This window comes from Jaculus jaculus, chromosome 1 (assembly GCF_020740685.1).
Source record: "Jaculus jaculus isolate mJacJac1 chromosome 1, mJacJac1.mat.Y.cur, whole genome shotgun sequence".
Classification (NCBI taxonomy): Eukaryota; Metazoa; Chordata; class Mammalia; order Rodentia; family Dipodidae; genus Jaculus; species Jaculus jaculus.
The window spans coordinates 56,856,442-56,870,593 of record NC_059102.1 but is presented as its reverse complement, the minus strand read 5'-3'; the positions used below and the strand labels follow the sequence as shown (position 1 = coordinate 56,870,593).

General features: G+C 46.7%; 1 protein-coding gene across 1 annotated transcript in view; it reads left to right on the top strand.

Moving 5' to 3' along the window:
• The first annotated feature begins 3,997 nt into the window (after positions 1-3,997).
• The window catches only part of Dmrt1 (doublesex and mab-3 related transcription factor 1), a 114,594-nt gene continuing 104,439 nt past the window's right edge, over positions 3,998-14,152 (top strand). Inside the window, exons 1-2 of the mRNA XM_012947621.2 lie at positions 3,998-4,333; positions 9,992-10,175. Of these exons, the coding sequence (XP_012803075.2) occupies positions 3,998-4,333; positions 9,992-10,175 (520 nt within the window). The remainder of the gene's footprint in view (positions 4,334-9,991; positions 10,176-14,152) is intronic.

Genomic DNA, 14,152 nt, shown 5'->3' with positions numbered 1-14,152 from the left:
CTGTCTTTATGTGGACAATTGGGAATTGAACCCTTGTTTTTAGGCTTTGCTGGTAAGAACCTTAGCCAGAGCCATCTCTCCAGGCCCTGTTTAACTATTTTTTAAAAAATGATTTTAAATTGCCCACTTATCAGTGTGCCTTTGAAATATTTCTATGTCAGTATGTATAAATCTGCACAATCATTTTTTGGGCTTTGGTTTTTTGGAAAGAAAAGGAAGGAGAAAAAAGTTGGTTCTTTTCAACATATTCATCAGACTCCTGGTCTGAAAGTACAGGGCTATAATTCCAGCTACTGGGAAGGCTGAAGCAGGAGGATCAAAAAGTTCAAGGTCGGCCTGCGCAGCAGAGTGAATTCAAGGTCAACTTGGGCAATTTAGTGAGACTCTTTCATAAAATTTACAAACATAACAAAAACAAGCAAGCAAACAAATAAACAGAAAACCCACCAAGGTGGTTAGTTGTTGAGTCCTTACCTGACATGTACAAGGCCCTGGGTTCTATTCCCAGTATTGCAAAAATAGAAACACAAAAAATAAACCCAGTAAGATGGCTTATTCTCAGGCCCTCCTATTTTCTTTGTGGTTCTTTCTTGCCTGGCACCTCCTTTGTCATTGGTGAATAAATACTTCATTTGCTACTAATTGGGCCACAACATTTTAGTTTTCAAGGTCCGAGTTTTACAAGTTCCTAGCCCCAGTTTTTCTATAGATCTAAATATGTCCATCACAGATTCTGGTGATGGGCTGTTTTATGAGGAACACAGAGCTCCCCATCATTTGGGATTGGACAACAGCTTCTTTCTGCATCTATTTCACTTTCTATGGGCTTGGGGAATGGTTCAGCTCTGTTCATGATTAAAATGTAAATAATAAGTAAACAATGGCTAGTATCAGTTGGCACGTGTGTTTATTCTTGCAGTATTGAGGAGTGAACCAAGGCTTGTGCCTGCAAGGCAAGTGCTCTACCACTAAGCTACCTCCTCAGCCCCCCTTTTTTTTTTTTTGGTGATTTAAAAAAAATAACAATATTTTAAAAGCCTGGCGTGGTGGCGCACGCCTTTAATCCCAGCACTCGGGAGGCAGAGGTAGCAGGATCGCCGTGAGTTCAAGGCCACCCTGAGACTCCATAGTGAATCAGGTCAGCCTGAGCTAGAGTGAGACCCTACCTCGAAAAACAAAAAACAACAAAAAAAAAAACAAAAAAACCCAATATTTTATTTTATTTATTTGTGAGCGAGATACCGAGAGAAAGAGGCAGACACAGAGAGAGTGAGTATGAGGCCTCCTGCCACAGCAAATGAACTTCCCATGGATGTGCCACTTTGTGCATCTGGCTTTATGTGAGTACTAGGGAATTGAACCTGTTCCATTAGGTTTTGCAAGCAAGTGCCTTTAACTGCCAAGCCATCTCTCCAGGCCCTTGTATATTTAAATGAATAAAAATATTCGTATGAGTGCGTGTAATGCTGGGTACGCCCGTGTATCACCTGTGGTGCTTGGGTGGGGGGTCACTTGCCTGTGGTGGCTAGAGCGGACCAGCAGGTGTCCTGCTCCATCATGCTCCTCTTGCTCATTCTCATCTTGAGCCACATCCTCTTACTGATACTGACGCTTACTGGTTTTCCAAGAGCCTGGGTGATTCCCTGCAGGATCTGGAGCTTTGCACTTTGGGCGGTTTCAGGCCCCTTCAGCCCCTCATGTTTGCACAAGATGCACACTTAACTGCTGAGTAATCTCTCCATCCCTTTTTTTAAATTAACACAGTGTCACTAAGTTGCCCAGGTTGGCTTTGGATTTAAGATTCTCCTGGGATTACAGGCTTGGCTAGCATGTATGTTTCAATGGAAGGTTTTAAGGGACTGGTATTTCCCTGAATAAAATCGTGGTTATAATTTTAGAGGTTCATGGGCAGAGTGTGAGGTGTTGTTCAAAGCTAGAAGCTTCTTCAGGGAATAATTTTCAGACAATAAACACTGAAGGAGAAAGTCCGCACTGAGGGAAACGGCATATGAGAATCCGAATGGGAAGACTTCAAAGCTCAATGCTGACCACACCAAAGTGCTAGAAGACATGGCCACTGAGAAGCCAAGGGGGGCGTACCCTCCTTTGGAGAACTAGCCCCTAGAATTATGGCCGAGAATGTGGAAGGCAGGTAGGGAAGTGGGAAGTGGCCAGGTTGACAGAGCAGCTGCTAGTACAATGGACCCTGCAAGACTGGGGACATGACGCTACATAGAGGGCTTTAGTGTCATCAGAGAGCACCTCCAAGCTGGAAGCCATGAGGCTAAACGCAATGGGACCCTTCAAAGATGTGCCTCCAGGTCCTGAACTTTTTGCGCTTCACATGGAAAGCAGTGTTAAGCCAAGGCAGGGCCCTGGGGCTATGTTCATAGAATATGCTGAGAGACTAAAGGAAATGGAGACCCAACTGGAAGCTGCTACAAAGACTGACTTTACTTCTTCCTTTTTTTTTTTTTTTTTTGACAGTCTCACTCTGTAGCCTAGACCTAAACTCACAACCATCCTTTCTCAGCCTCCAAGGTGTGGGGATTACGGGTGTTAGTCACCAGGCAGGCAGCTGAGTCAGACTTAACTGTGGAGGGATGGTTCAACTGAGGAAGAAGCCTTAGGGATGGGTTTGCTGTGTAAGTGCAGAGAGGAAGCCAGACACTGGTGGGAAGGGGAAACGAGGATGTTGGAAAAGGCTGTAAGATAACGGAGCTGCTTGTTTTTTTTTTTTTATTTTTTGAGGAATACTTACAATAAAATACACAAATCTTAAATATGGGATGAGTTTGATGAATGCCTCCGTCTGTTTGGTCCCTCTTCCAAATTCAGCTTTTTAACTTAATTTTTGTTTTTATTTTTATTTTTAGCTTTAAATTTTTTTTTGAGTCAGGGTCTCCATATGTAGCCCAGGCTGTCCTCAAACTCTGGGCTCTTCTGGGGTGTGGACATTACACCACCCCTGCCTCCAAACTCTGGGCTTTTTGTTGTTCTTGACTTTTTTTTTGAGACAGGGTCTCACTGTGTATCTCTGGCTGTTCTGGAACTCCCTATTTAGCCCACACTGACCTTGAACTCACAGTGGTTCTTCTGCCTCAGCCTTCCTGGCACTAAAATTGCAGGCGTGAGCCACCCTGCCCTGCCAAATCCAGTTTTTAATGTCTGGGATTTACATTCCTACAGTCTGTCCTAAAGGATGCTGCCTGTGGACCTGCAGGCAGCAGCAACAAAACTGTATGGACTGGGGAGTGAAAACACTGCGAACAAACCAACATCTGATGTAGGCGGGAGATGGGGCGCATAACTCCCCCTTCCCACATACACTGAGGGTCTTATTTGCCCACCTGAACACTGAAATAGCTTTACTCAGACCTTCAACCTTGAGCAAAAAACAAACCACTTTCCGTTTGCCGTTGACCAGTCTGCACTGTGGAGTTTGAAAAATGCGTCTCCTTGGGAGGTTAGTGGTGGTGGTGGGGAGCTGGATGACTCCCCCCCTCCCCCGGTGGTCTGCGCCTCCTCCGAGCAGCGTGCGCCAGTCTAGCTTTTTCGTTGCAGGGAGCTCAGCTGAGCTCCGGCACCTGGGAGAGCTCGGGCTCCAGCTCTGCACCACCTCCCAGCGTTTGTAGCAAGCCAGCCAGGGCGCCCTCCGAGCTTGCACCTCGTGCAAGCTTGCAAGCCACGGGAGCTCAGCTGCTGGGGCGAGGGGACAGGGGGCGTGGCCTCGTGCCCTCCCGCCGTCTCACGCCCTTGCATCCCGGGAACGTTCCGAAAAGTATCCAAAAGTTCTGCGCCGTGCGCGCCAAAAGAAGGAAAAAAAAAAAATACAAAACCACCAAAAAAAAAAAAAGTACACCCCCACCCCCAGTCCTGACGCTGCGTGCCTCGACCCAGCCACTTGTCGGCACCTCCTGCGGCGGTGCACAGTCTTGGGGCCTCTCCTCCTCCGAAGCCTCAACGGTCCCTCGGGGGGGCTTCTCCTAGAGGCGACATGCCCAACGACGACGCTTTCGGCAAGTCCTCCGCAGCGGCCGTGGCCTCCCACGCTCCGGGGGCACCGCCGCAGGGCAAGGCCGGGGGCTACGGCAAAACCTCCGGGGCTCAGGTGGGGCCGGCCGGGGGCTCAGGCACCGGGGGCAGCAGCGGAGGCGCCTCGGGCTCCGGCGGCACCAGCAAGAAGTCGCCCAGGCTGCCCAAGTGCGCCCGCTGCAGGAACCACGGCTACGCGTCGCCGCTCAAGGGCCACAAGCGCTTCTGCATGTGGCGGGACTGCCAGTGCAAGAAGTGCAACCTGATCGCCGAGAGACAGCGCGTGATGGCCGCGCAGGTGAGCGCGGGCGCCCGCGGAGGGAGCCGGCTTCAGCCCCCGGGGGTCCCCACGGACGCGGCGCCCTCGGGCGGGGCGCGGGGCCCCACGTGCAGCAGCCGCGCCCGGAATTAGCCGGCCCGGGTTAGATTCGGGGTGATCCGCTGGGCTCCCTGGGATTCCGCACCCATCCAGCCCTCGGCGGTGGGGTGCGTTGGAGGCGGGGTCCTCAATCCAGCCCCCCCCCCCCACTCTTGCACGCTATCTCGGGCCGAGCCGCTAGGTTCGCTTGGTCCGTCGAGCTCCCCTCCATCCTCCTCCCACACGCTTTCCAAAATAGTTTCGGGGTTCTCTCAGCCGTCGGGGCCCCATCGGAGTCTCAAGGTTCGCTTGACTCCCGACCCCCAGGTGTGCGGAGACGCGGTTGGTTCTTTCCGGCACCCCGGGCACCCCAGACGCCGCCCTCCAGGGAGCTGTACACGTCGCTCGGCGGGGACGGAAGGGTCCCCGGCATCCCAGACCCTTGTGGGCTTCGCTCTCCCCGGGGGGTGGGGGTCTCCCCTTAAGGAGGGCCCGGGAGGAGCCCGCGGGGCTGCGGGGTTGGGCCGGCGGGAGGCGCCGGGGACGGCTTCGGCGGTGAACCGCGCGCGCGGTCTTTCTGGAACCGTCGGGGTGGGCGCGGCGCCCCCGGGACCCGGGCTCAGCCATTTTGTGCGCTCCGCGTGCGCCAGGTTTTTAGTTTGGCATTTTTGTCTTCCTCTCGTCAGGTTATTCAAGTTCGGATCACTTTGGAAATATTTTAATTATGCTTAAGATATATATATTTTAAATATAAAAGTAGACGCGGGGGAAAATATGTGGGTTTAAAGTTTTGTCGGTCCCTTTTTTAAACCGCTTCAGCGTCAGGCTAGTAATTTTAGCATCTTAGCGGAAATAGTAAAATGTTGGAATCCTAAAAGCATTTTTAAAAGAAGGCAATAATATACATTCTTTCCACCTAAAAGTTGTTTCATCTTTTTAAGACAGGTTATTTAGAATGAAAAGATATCAAGGAAATGTTTGGTGAAGATATGCTACTTTTGATTAGGAACGTGTGTAAATACCTTCTTTGGAAAGTGATTTAGATGAGAAGGTTGAATGGGACTGCACTGCATTATATACTCTTTATGCGCATCAGTTTTTCCTTTTCCTTTTCCTTTCCTTCTTGATTTTTCTTTTCTTTTCTTTTCTTTTTTTTTTTTTTTTTGAGGTAGGGTCTCGCTCTAGCTCAGGCTGACCTGGAATTCACTTTGTACTCCAGGCTGGCCTTGAACTCACAGCGATCTTCCTGCCTCTGCCTCCCTCCAGAGTGCTGGGCTTACAGACGTGCCCTGGGAGAGCGAAGGGGAGGGAACATGAATGGGCGCTAGTGCCTCTGGCTGCTGCAAACGAACTCCAGACTCTTGCGCCACTTTGTGCGTCTGGTTTTATTTTGGTTTCTCCAGCTCGCGCATCAGCCTTTTAAGAATGTATTTTAAATGGCGTACATTTTAAATTCACGTGCTGCAAAATCAGTAAACAAACGAACAAACAAACAAACAACCAAAAAAAGGCTTTGCGTGGGTTCTTCAAAGATATTAGTCTATTAAATAAGGAATGGAAAAGACAGCCTGGGTATAATATCAAAACGCATCACAATGATTATTTAAAAAATGTAGGGGCTAAAATAAAATAAAATAAAAATAAATAAAAATAAAAATGTAGGGGCTGCCTGGCGTGGTGGCGCACGCCTTTAATCCCAGTACTAGGGAGGCAGAGGTAGAAGAATCCCTATGAGTTCAAGGCCACTCTGAGACTACATAGTGAGAATTCCAGGTCAGCCTGGGCTAGAGTGAGACCTTACCCAGAAAAAAACCTCCCCTCAAAACCTTATAGGGACTTTAAATTGTACTTGCAGGTGTGAATATTTAGTAGTTGAATTATATGCTTAATGTGAAGAGTATGTTTGGGGGAAATTTCTTCAGATGTAACTTACTTATTCCAAGCTAATTTTGAAGAGGCTGTTTGCTGAGTTAAAAACAAAAGTGAGGGCTGGAGAGATGGCGTAGCGGTTAAGCGCTTGCCTGTGAAGCCTAAGGACCCCGATTTGAGGCTTGATTCCCCAGGACCCACGTTAGCCAGATGCACGAGGGGCACATGCATCTGGAGTTCGTTTGCAGTGGCTGGAGGCCCTGGCATGCCCATTCTCTCTCTCTCTTTCGGCCTCATTCTCTCTCTGTCCCTCTCAAATAAATAAATAAAACAGAAAAAAAAAATTTAAAAAAGTGAATCAAGGTACTTTTAGAATGGAAAACTGGGATTTTTCACACCAGAAGACTTGTGCTATGTTTAAGAATCCAAATGACTGTTATTTAGTCACTCTAAAGTCGAAATGATCTTAGGTATAATTCTAAAATAATTCCCTCCCCTTTCTCTTTTAAAATATTTTGATATTTTTATTTATCTAAGAGAGAGGGGCAGGGTGAGGGCAGGGAGAATGGGCATGACAGGGCCTCCACCTGCTGCAAAGGAACTCCAGATGTATGTGCCATCTTGTGCATCTGGTTTATGTGGGTCCTGGGGAATTGAACCTGGGTCTTTTGGCTTTGCAGGCAAGCACCTTAACCACTAAGCCATCTCTTCCTTACTCAGTTTTAATACTTTGTTGTTGTTGTTGTTGTTTTCGAGGTAGGGTCTCACTCTGGTCCATGCTGACCTGGAATTCACTATGTAGTCTCAGGGTGGCCTCGAACTCATGGTGATCCTCCCACCACAGCCTCCCAAGTGCTGGGATTAAAGACCACCATACCCGGCTTAATACTGTTCCTTTTTTAAAATATTTTTGTTTGTTTATTTGAGAGTGACAGACAGAGAAAAAGAGGCAGATGGAGAGAGAGAGAGAGAGAGAGAGAGAGAGAGAGGGAGGGAGGGAGGGAGGGAGGGAGGGAGAGAGAGAGAGAGAGGGAGAATATGGGCGTGCTAGGGCCTCCAGCCACTGCAAACAAACTCCAGACGCATGTGCCCCCTTGTGCATCTGGCTAATGTAGGTCCTGGGAAATGGAGCCTCCTTAGGCTTCACAGGCAAGCACTTAACGGCTAAGCCGTCTCTCTCTTCAGGCCTTAATACTACTCCTTAACAAACCCTAAGAGAAGGCTTTTTTTTTTTTTGGTTTTCTGAGGTAGGGTCTCACTCTAGCTCAGGCTGACCTGGAATTGACTATGTAGTCTCAGGCTGGCCTTGAACCTATGGTGATCCTCCTACCTCTGCCTCCCGAGAGCTGGGATTAAAGGTGTGTGCCACCATGACCAGCCTAAGAGAAGGTTTTTGAAAAGGTATTCTGAGTCAGTGGGTTAACATTTGGGGTATGCTTGAGTCTAGGGGTTTGTGTAAGCATGTACTAGTATGTGTGTGTGTGTGTATATAAACACACACATACATACATACATATATACATATATATATGTATGTATATATTTGTCAAAGCCATTGATCCTTTTTTAATTTAAAATTTATTTATTTACACATATGTGTGTACATGCATGCACATGCAGGTGCCAGGGCCAGTTTTGTACTGGGCTTATGTGGGTGTCTTGGGAATAGAACCCAGGCAAGCAGATTTTTCAGGCAAACACTTTAAACAGCTAAGCCATCGTCCTAGCCTTGGTACTTTATTTCTCAGACTCTTGGTTGGTAATAGAAAAATTCACACTTTAATAAGCATATTTAGTCTTAAATACTGATTATTTAATATAATTTTTCTCAATTGAAGACTTTGGTTATAAGTAAAAGTTAACTCCACATCAATTAGCTAAGCCTGAACCATCCTTTCCCTAATACTGTAAGTGCTGTGCTTTTGAGTTACCATTTGATTTCGCCTTTCATTTTGTCTTTGGGCCTCTGCAGTGCAGGTACCTCACTTTCTCATCTCATGGTCATCAGTGGTCAATTTCTACGGAAAGTCTTCTTTTGTAACATGTAGTAAACAAAAGCACAATTTATTGCCTTTAAGCCTCCCCCTTCCCCCAGCTTTTAACAATGTTATTTAAAAGACAAGGTGAAGAGGATGTTGAAGAGTTTGGTGGGTATGCTAGCTTCTTTCCTGCCTGGGTTCTGACTTTCCTTCTCTCCTGCTTAAAATATCACACCCTTGACTCTCCTTTGGCCTCACCTCCAACCTTTCCCTTCTCCGGGACTTCAGCAGCAGATTCTAGCCCCCTTCCCCACTGCTTTTCCATTTGCTCTCTCCAGCCCTGGGAAACAATTCTATCTACTCTTTTCAGACTCTTCTGTTCTCTCCTTTCCCTGTCTAAATCTTGTTTATCCTATTCTTCAAGACTTTGCTAGAATCTTACCTTGGTTGATGCTTTCATTAAAAAAAATTCTGAGGTAGGGTTTCACTCTAGCTCAGGCTTACATGGAATTCACTATGTAGTCTCAGGGTGGCCTTGAACTCATGGCGGTCCTCCTACCTCTGCCTCCGGAGTGCTGGGATTAAAGGTGTGCACCACCACGCCTGGTTAAAAAAAAAAACAAAAAAAACAAAACCCAAAACAGCAAAACAAACTATTTATTTGAGATAGAGATAGATAGATAGAAAGAGAGAGGGAGAGAAAGGGGGAGAAAGATAGAATGGGTGCACCATGGCATCCAACCACTACAAATGAACTTCAGAGGCATGTGCCACCTTGTCCATCTGGCTTACATGGGAATTACATGAGAATTGATCCTGGGTCCTTTGGCTTTGCAGGCAAGTGCCTGAACCACTACGCCATCCCTCTAACCCAATGTTTACATTTTAATTTTTAAAATTTATGTATATGAGAGAGAGAGAGAGAGAGAGGCAGAGAGGCAGATAGAGTAGAGAGAGAACGGGCATGCAGGGCCTCTAGCCTCTGCAAAGGAAGTGCAGACACATGCACTGCCTTGCACCCTGGCTTACATGCGTACTAGGGAATCAAACTTCAGTCCTTATGCTTGGCAGGAAAGTGCCTTAATTGCTAAGCCATCTTTCCAGCCCCAATGCTTACATTTTAAAGATAATTTTCTAAACAAGGTCTTGCTATGTAGACGAGGCTGGTCTAAACTCAGTCTTCTTGAATCAGCAGTAATGTTCCACCACGCCTGACTACATGTTAAGATATTTCCACATGAATTTCATTAGGTATGATGTGTTCCTCTCTCACAGTCACATTTCATCTTGAAGTTGCATGCTTGCTTGCTTCCTTTTTCTCCTTCTATAGTGTGAAGAACCTGGGGTCTAACCTCATCTTATTGTCTGATCTCCTCAGTACACAGGTCTTTCACACACAGATCATGCAGTGAACGAGTGTCCAGTTCTCTTTATTAATCCATCAGTCTTTTTCTCCTCTTGCTATTGGACTCTTGTACAGTTTTTCTAGCTCTGCATGTTTTAGTTACCAAGGCAGCCAGGTAAACAAAATGGAAGAGAGAGAGAGGGAGGGAGGGAGGGAGGGAGGGAGGGAATGGGTGAAAACTGCGTACACCTGAACCACAGGCCTTGTAAGGTGTGGCGGTGGTGGGGTGGGGAGCTGCTTAGACCTGACCCACAGATGTTGTGCATGGTGGTGGTGTAGTTTTGGCAAAGCTCTGTATTCAGGTGATCCACAGTGCTGGAGGATGACTCGCTCTCTTGCTTCTAGGTGGCTCTGAGAAGACAGCAGGCCCAGGAGGAGGAACTGGGCATCAGCCACCCCATCCCACTGCCCAGTGCAGCTGAGCTGCTTGTCAAGAGAGAGAACAACGTTGGCAGCCCATGCCTCATGACTGAGAACAGCAGCTCCTCACAACCTCCACCGGCCAGCAGCCCCACCTCTGTGGCCTCAGGTAACCTTGGGGAGGAGGATATTGGGTCTACTTGGGGCCAAGGAGAAAGAAGACCCGTTGTAGCCACAAAAACAGTCTCAGCACTCTTTGAAACCCCACATGACGTTTAGCTTTTCAGGCATTTCTGGAACCTAGTGTTAGTTACCAAGGAGATAGTCATCGCTTCTGGAAGCCGTAGCCACTTTGCATTCTTGTTCATTAGTATCCAGAGTTGGAATCACAGAATGTCAGGGAGCAGCAAGATGGCTCACATTTCATCTCTGGCTGGCTTTTGGAGTCCCCTTGGGTAGAGGTTCAAGGTCCTTGTTTCCTAGAAGTCCATTTCTCTAGCAAGGACTATATCTCACTGGGGAAAGTGTCTGAAAAGGCCAAATCCTAAATGTCAAATTTGGATGAGCCTGGGAAAGAGTGTGGAAGGCAAGTGCTGAACGCAGTTCCAGAGCCTGCAGATAGGTTAATTCGTCTCACTTTCTCACCCCAGTTATGAGGTACAGGTAGTAATTCTGTTTTTTTAAACAAGTATTTTATTTATTTATTTACTTATGTGAAAGAGGAAGAGTATAGGTGCATCAGGGCCTCTAGCCACTGCAAACACACTCCAGATGCAATGGGCCACCCTGTGCATCTGGCTTTATGTGGTTATTGAGGAATTGCACCTGGGTCCTTTGGCTTTATAGGCAAGTGCCTTAACTGCTACGCCATCTCTCTAGCCCCTGGTAATCCTTTTTAATATGCCTGAAAACTGCGGCGCAGGAAGATAAATGACTGGCCAAGGTAACGGAAGTTGAATCAGTTCCTATGCTTCAGAACTTCGTGTGCTTGCAGTCCTGGGTCCAACCTTCAAGACCAGAGTGGGCGGGAGCTCACTGTAAGCCCCTAGCCTCATGTAGGTATTTGAATGTAGAGTAATTCCAGTGAGATAAAACAAAACATTTGGTTGCTCTAATGTGCAAGCCGCATTTCCTGTCCTCAGTAGTCACATATAGCTAAGGCTTTCCTCAGTGCGTAATGCATTTCTGTCCCTCTGAAAGTCGGTGGCTCTGGTACGGAATACACCAAAGGTCTGTGCAGCTCTGGCAGTTCAACACAGTATGGTCCTCTTATCTTTGGGGTATAGGTTTTAAAATGCAGTGAATTTCCAAAGCTGAGGATGTACTGAAGCATGTTTGACACATGTCCATATATATGCACACATTATGGTTTTCATGTACATATATACTATAGACTTGCAACAAAATTTAATTTATAAACTAGATAAAACAACAGATTGTAAACTAATAAGTAGAGTAATTCTAACAATATGCTATGATTGTTTCTTCAGTTTTCTAATTAATAGTTTTGGACCATTCTTGACCTCTCAGGTAACTGAAATCCCAAAAAGTGAAACTTTGGTGAGGGGCTACTGTATACATACTGAGTTTCCGAGCAAGTCTGTAGGGTCTACTGTCCAGCCAGCCACTGGGCTCAAGTGCATGTCAGTACCAGGGTGCGCAACGTTGAACAAGTCTCCTTCAAGCTCCATGGGCCTCTTGATTTCACTTCTCAAACATGAGAAGGTGCGGCGGGGTCGGGGGTGGTCTTCGCGGGGTCTTCCCATGAGTTTTGGTCACTGGAAAGAAGGGAAGCATGTGTCAAAGACAGCAGGTATGTGCATCCGTCTTTCTGTTTGTACTGGAGCTGCAGATCTGTAATGAGCAAAGGATAAGGTACAGACGTTCCTCCACTTATGATGGGGTTACTCCTGACAGACCCAGGAACATTGAAGATTTCCTACGTCAAAATTCACTAGCACACCTTGTCAACTGATACCACAGTTCAGCAACACAGTGCAGTGTGCAACATGGGTGTGTGCCTTCCTGGTCATGTGGCTAACAGGGAGCTGTGAGTAGCCACTCCTTGCTACTGCCCAGAAATTCAGGATGCGCATATTGTATGCTGTTAGCCGAGGAGCAGACTGAACACCTGGCTTTCTTCTGAAAGCGCCCTCACACCAGCTTTGGCAAACAAACAGCCCAAACAGGACCAGTGCCAGCGTTTTCGTTGCTTACAGTATGTACTTAGTTTCCAAACTTTGCTTTTTTGTGGGACAAAAGCAAATTGGATGGGTGTGTTAAGAGTGACATTGGGGGATGGAGAGATGCCTTAGCAGTTAAGGCACTTGCCTGAGAAACCTAAGGACCCACGTTCGATTCCCTAGTACTCATGTAAGCCAGATGTACAAGGTGATGCATTCGTCTGGAGTTTGTTTGCAGTGGCTAGAGGCCCCAATGTGCCCATTCTCTCTCTCTCCCTCTTTCTCTCACTCCCAAATATTTTTAAAAAAAAGCCTCAGTGGGGAAAGTTACAGGCAGGAGCCACAGGGGAGCGGAGAGAATGTTCCCTCTGGAGCCACTTGGAGTCAGACTGACACCTGGAAGCAGACTCAAAGGGAATGTGCTGTGCTCATTCACTTGGAGGATGTGGAAAGGAGGAAGCCAGGCTCCCCAGCAGCAAGCTCAGCTGGATTCAGATGTTCACAGACTGATGCCAGACTTCCTTGGGACTGGTAACTTCTGGATTGAGTCAAGATGTGAGTAGAATTAAAGCACAGCACATAGAGGCAGCGAGGGTGAGAGAACAGAGGGACAGACTAAAGAAAGGTCCTGACGCTTTTTTTAAAAATTATTTTTATTAGTTATGGACATACTCAGTATGTAAACAGCTCATATTTGTTCCATCCTTTCCCTCATCCCTGCCCCCCACCAAGGGACCCTTCTTTTTGGGGATGCCAGTCATCTCCATGGGGTTGTGGGTCATGTATTATGGGGGCAGCAGTCAGTTATGGGGAGAGGCGACGTCGTCTCTGTGCATAATGTCCCAACTTGGGGCTCTAACAATCTTTCCGCCCCCTTTTCAACGAAATTCCCTGAGCTATATTGGGTTTAAGTGTACTTCAGTGATGAGCTCTTATGAGCCTCTGGATCTCTGGATTGATAGGTGTTGAGTGTCCTCAGTGTCTGTCTCCTTTACCCATGTGTTGATATCAGATTCAGTAAGAAAGCAGCACTGTTGCTCATTTGCCCAGTTCCTCTGTGGTTTCAGCTGGGGCTGGGGTGGAGTGTGCTGGCCATTTGTCTCCTTAGGTCTCATTTCCATATGAAAAGAGAAGCAGATTCTCCAATAGAGAGTGAAGTGAGTACAGGTTAAATTGGATAACCATTATTAATTTAGAGAGAATCAAGATTAGTGGGAGCTTGGTATTGGAAAGCAAACTCATTATCTGGATATGATTCTGACTTGTTTCCCAATTCCAGATATGGATTCCTCTCCATTGAGCAGATCTTTTAGGCTTCTGTCGGTTGTATAGCTGGCAAAATTTTTCTCCCTTTCTGTGGGTAATCTATTGGCTCTGCTTATGGTATGTTTGTCTGTGAAAAACCTTTTCAGCTTCATGAGATCCCTATGGTTGAGTGATTGTTTAAGTTCATAAGCTGCTGGGGTTTTGTTAAGAAAGTCTTTCCTTACTCCTATGTCACGGAAAGTTCCTCCTATTTTTTCTTCCAGTAGCAGAAGAGTTTCAGGTCTTATATTGAGCTCTTTGATCCATTTGGACATGATTTTTGTGCATGGATAGATGTGTGGGTCTACTTTCATTTTTCTGCATCTGGTTATCCAGTTTGTCTAGCACCATTTGTTGAAGATGCTGTTTTTTCTGCAGTCTACATTATTAAGGCCTTTGTTGAAGATTAAGGAGCTGTAGTTACTTGACCCAAAGTCCAGATCCTCAATTCTGTTCCATTAGTCTGTGTTCCTGTTTTTATGCCAGTACCATGCTGTTTTTGTTACTATGGCTTTGTAATATAGCTTTAGAACAGGTATGGTGATACCTCCAGAGGTGTTTCTTTTGCTGAGGATATGCTTGGGGATCTGAGGCCTGCTGCCATTTCATATGAATTTTGAGATCATTTTTTCTATCTCTGTGAAGAATGCTGTTGGGA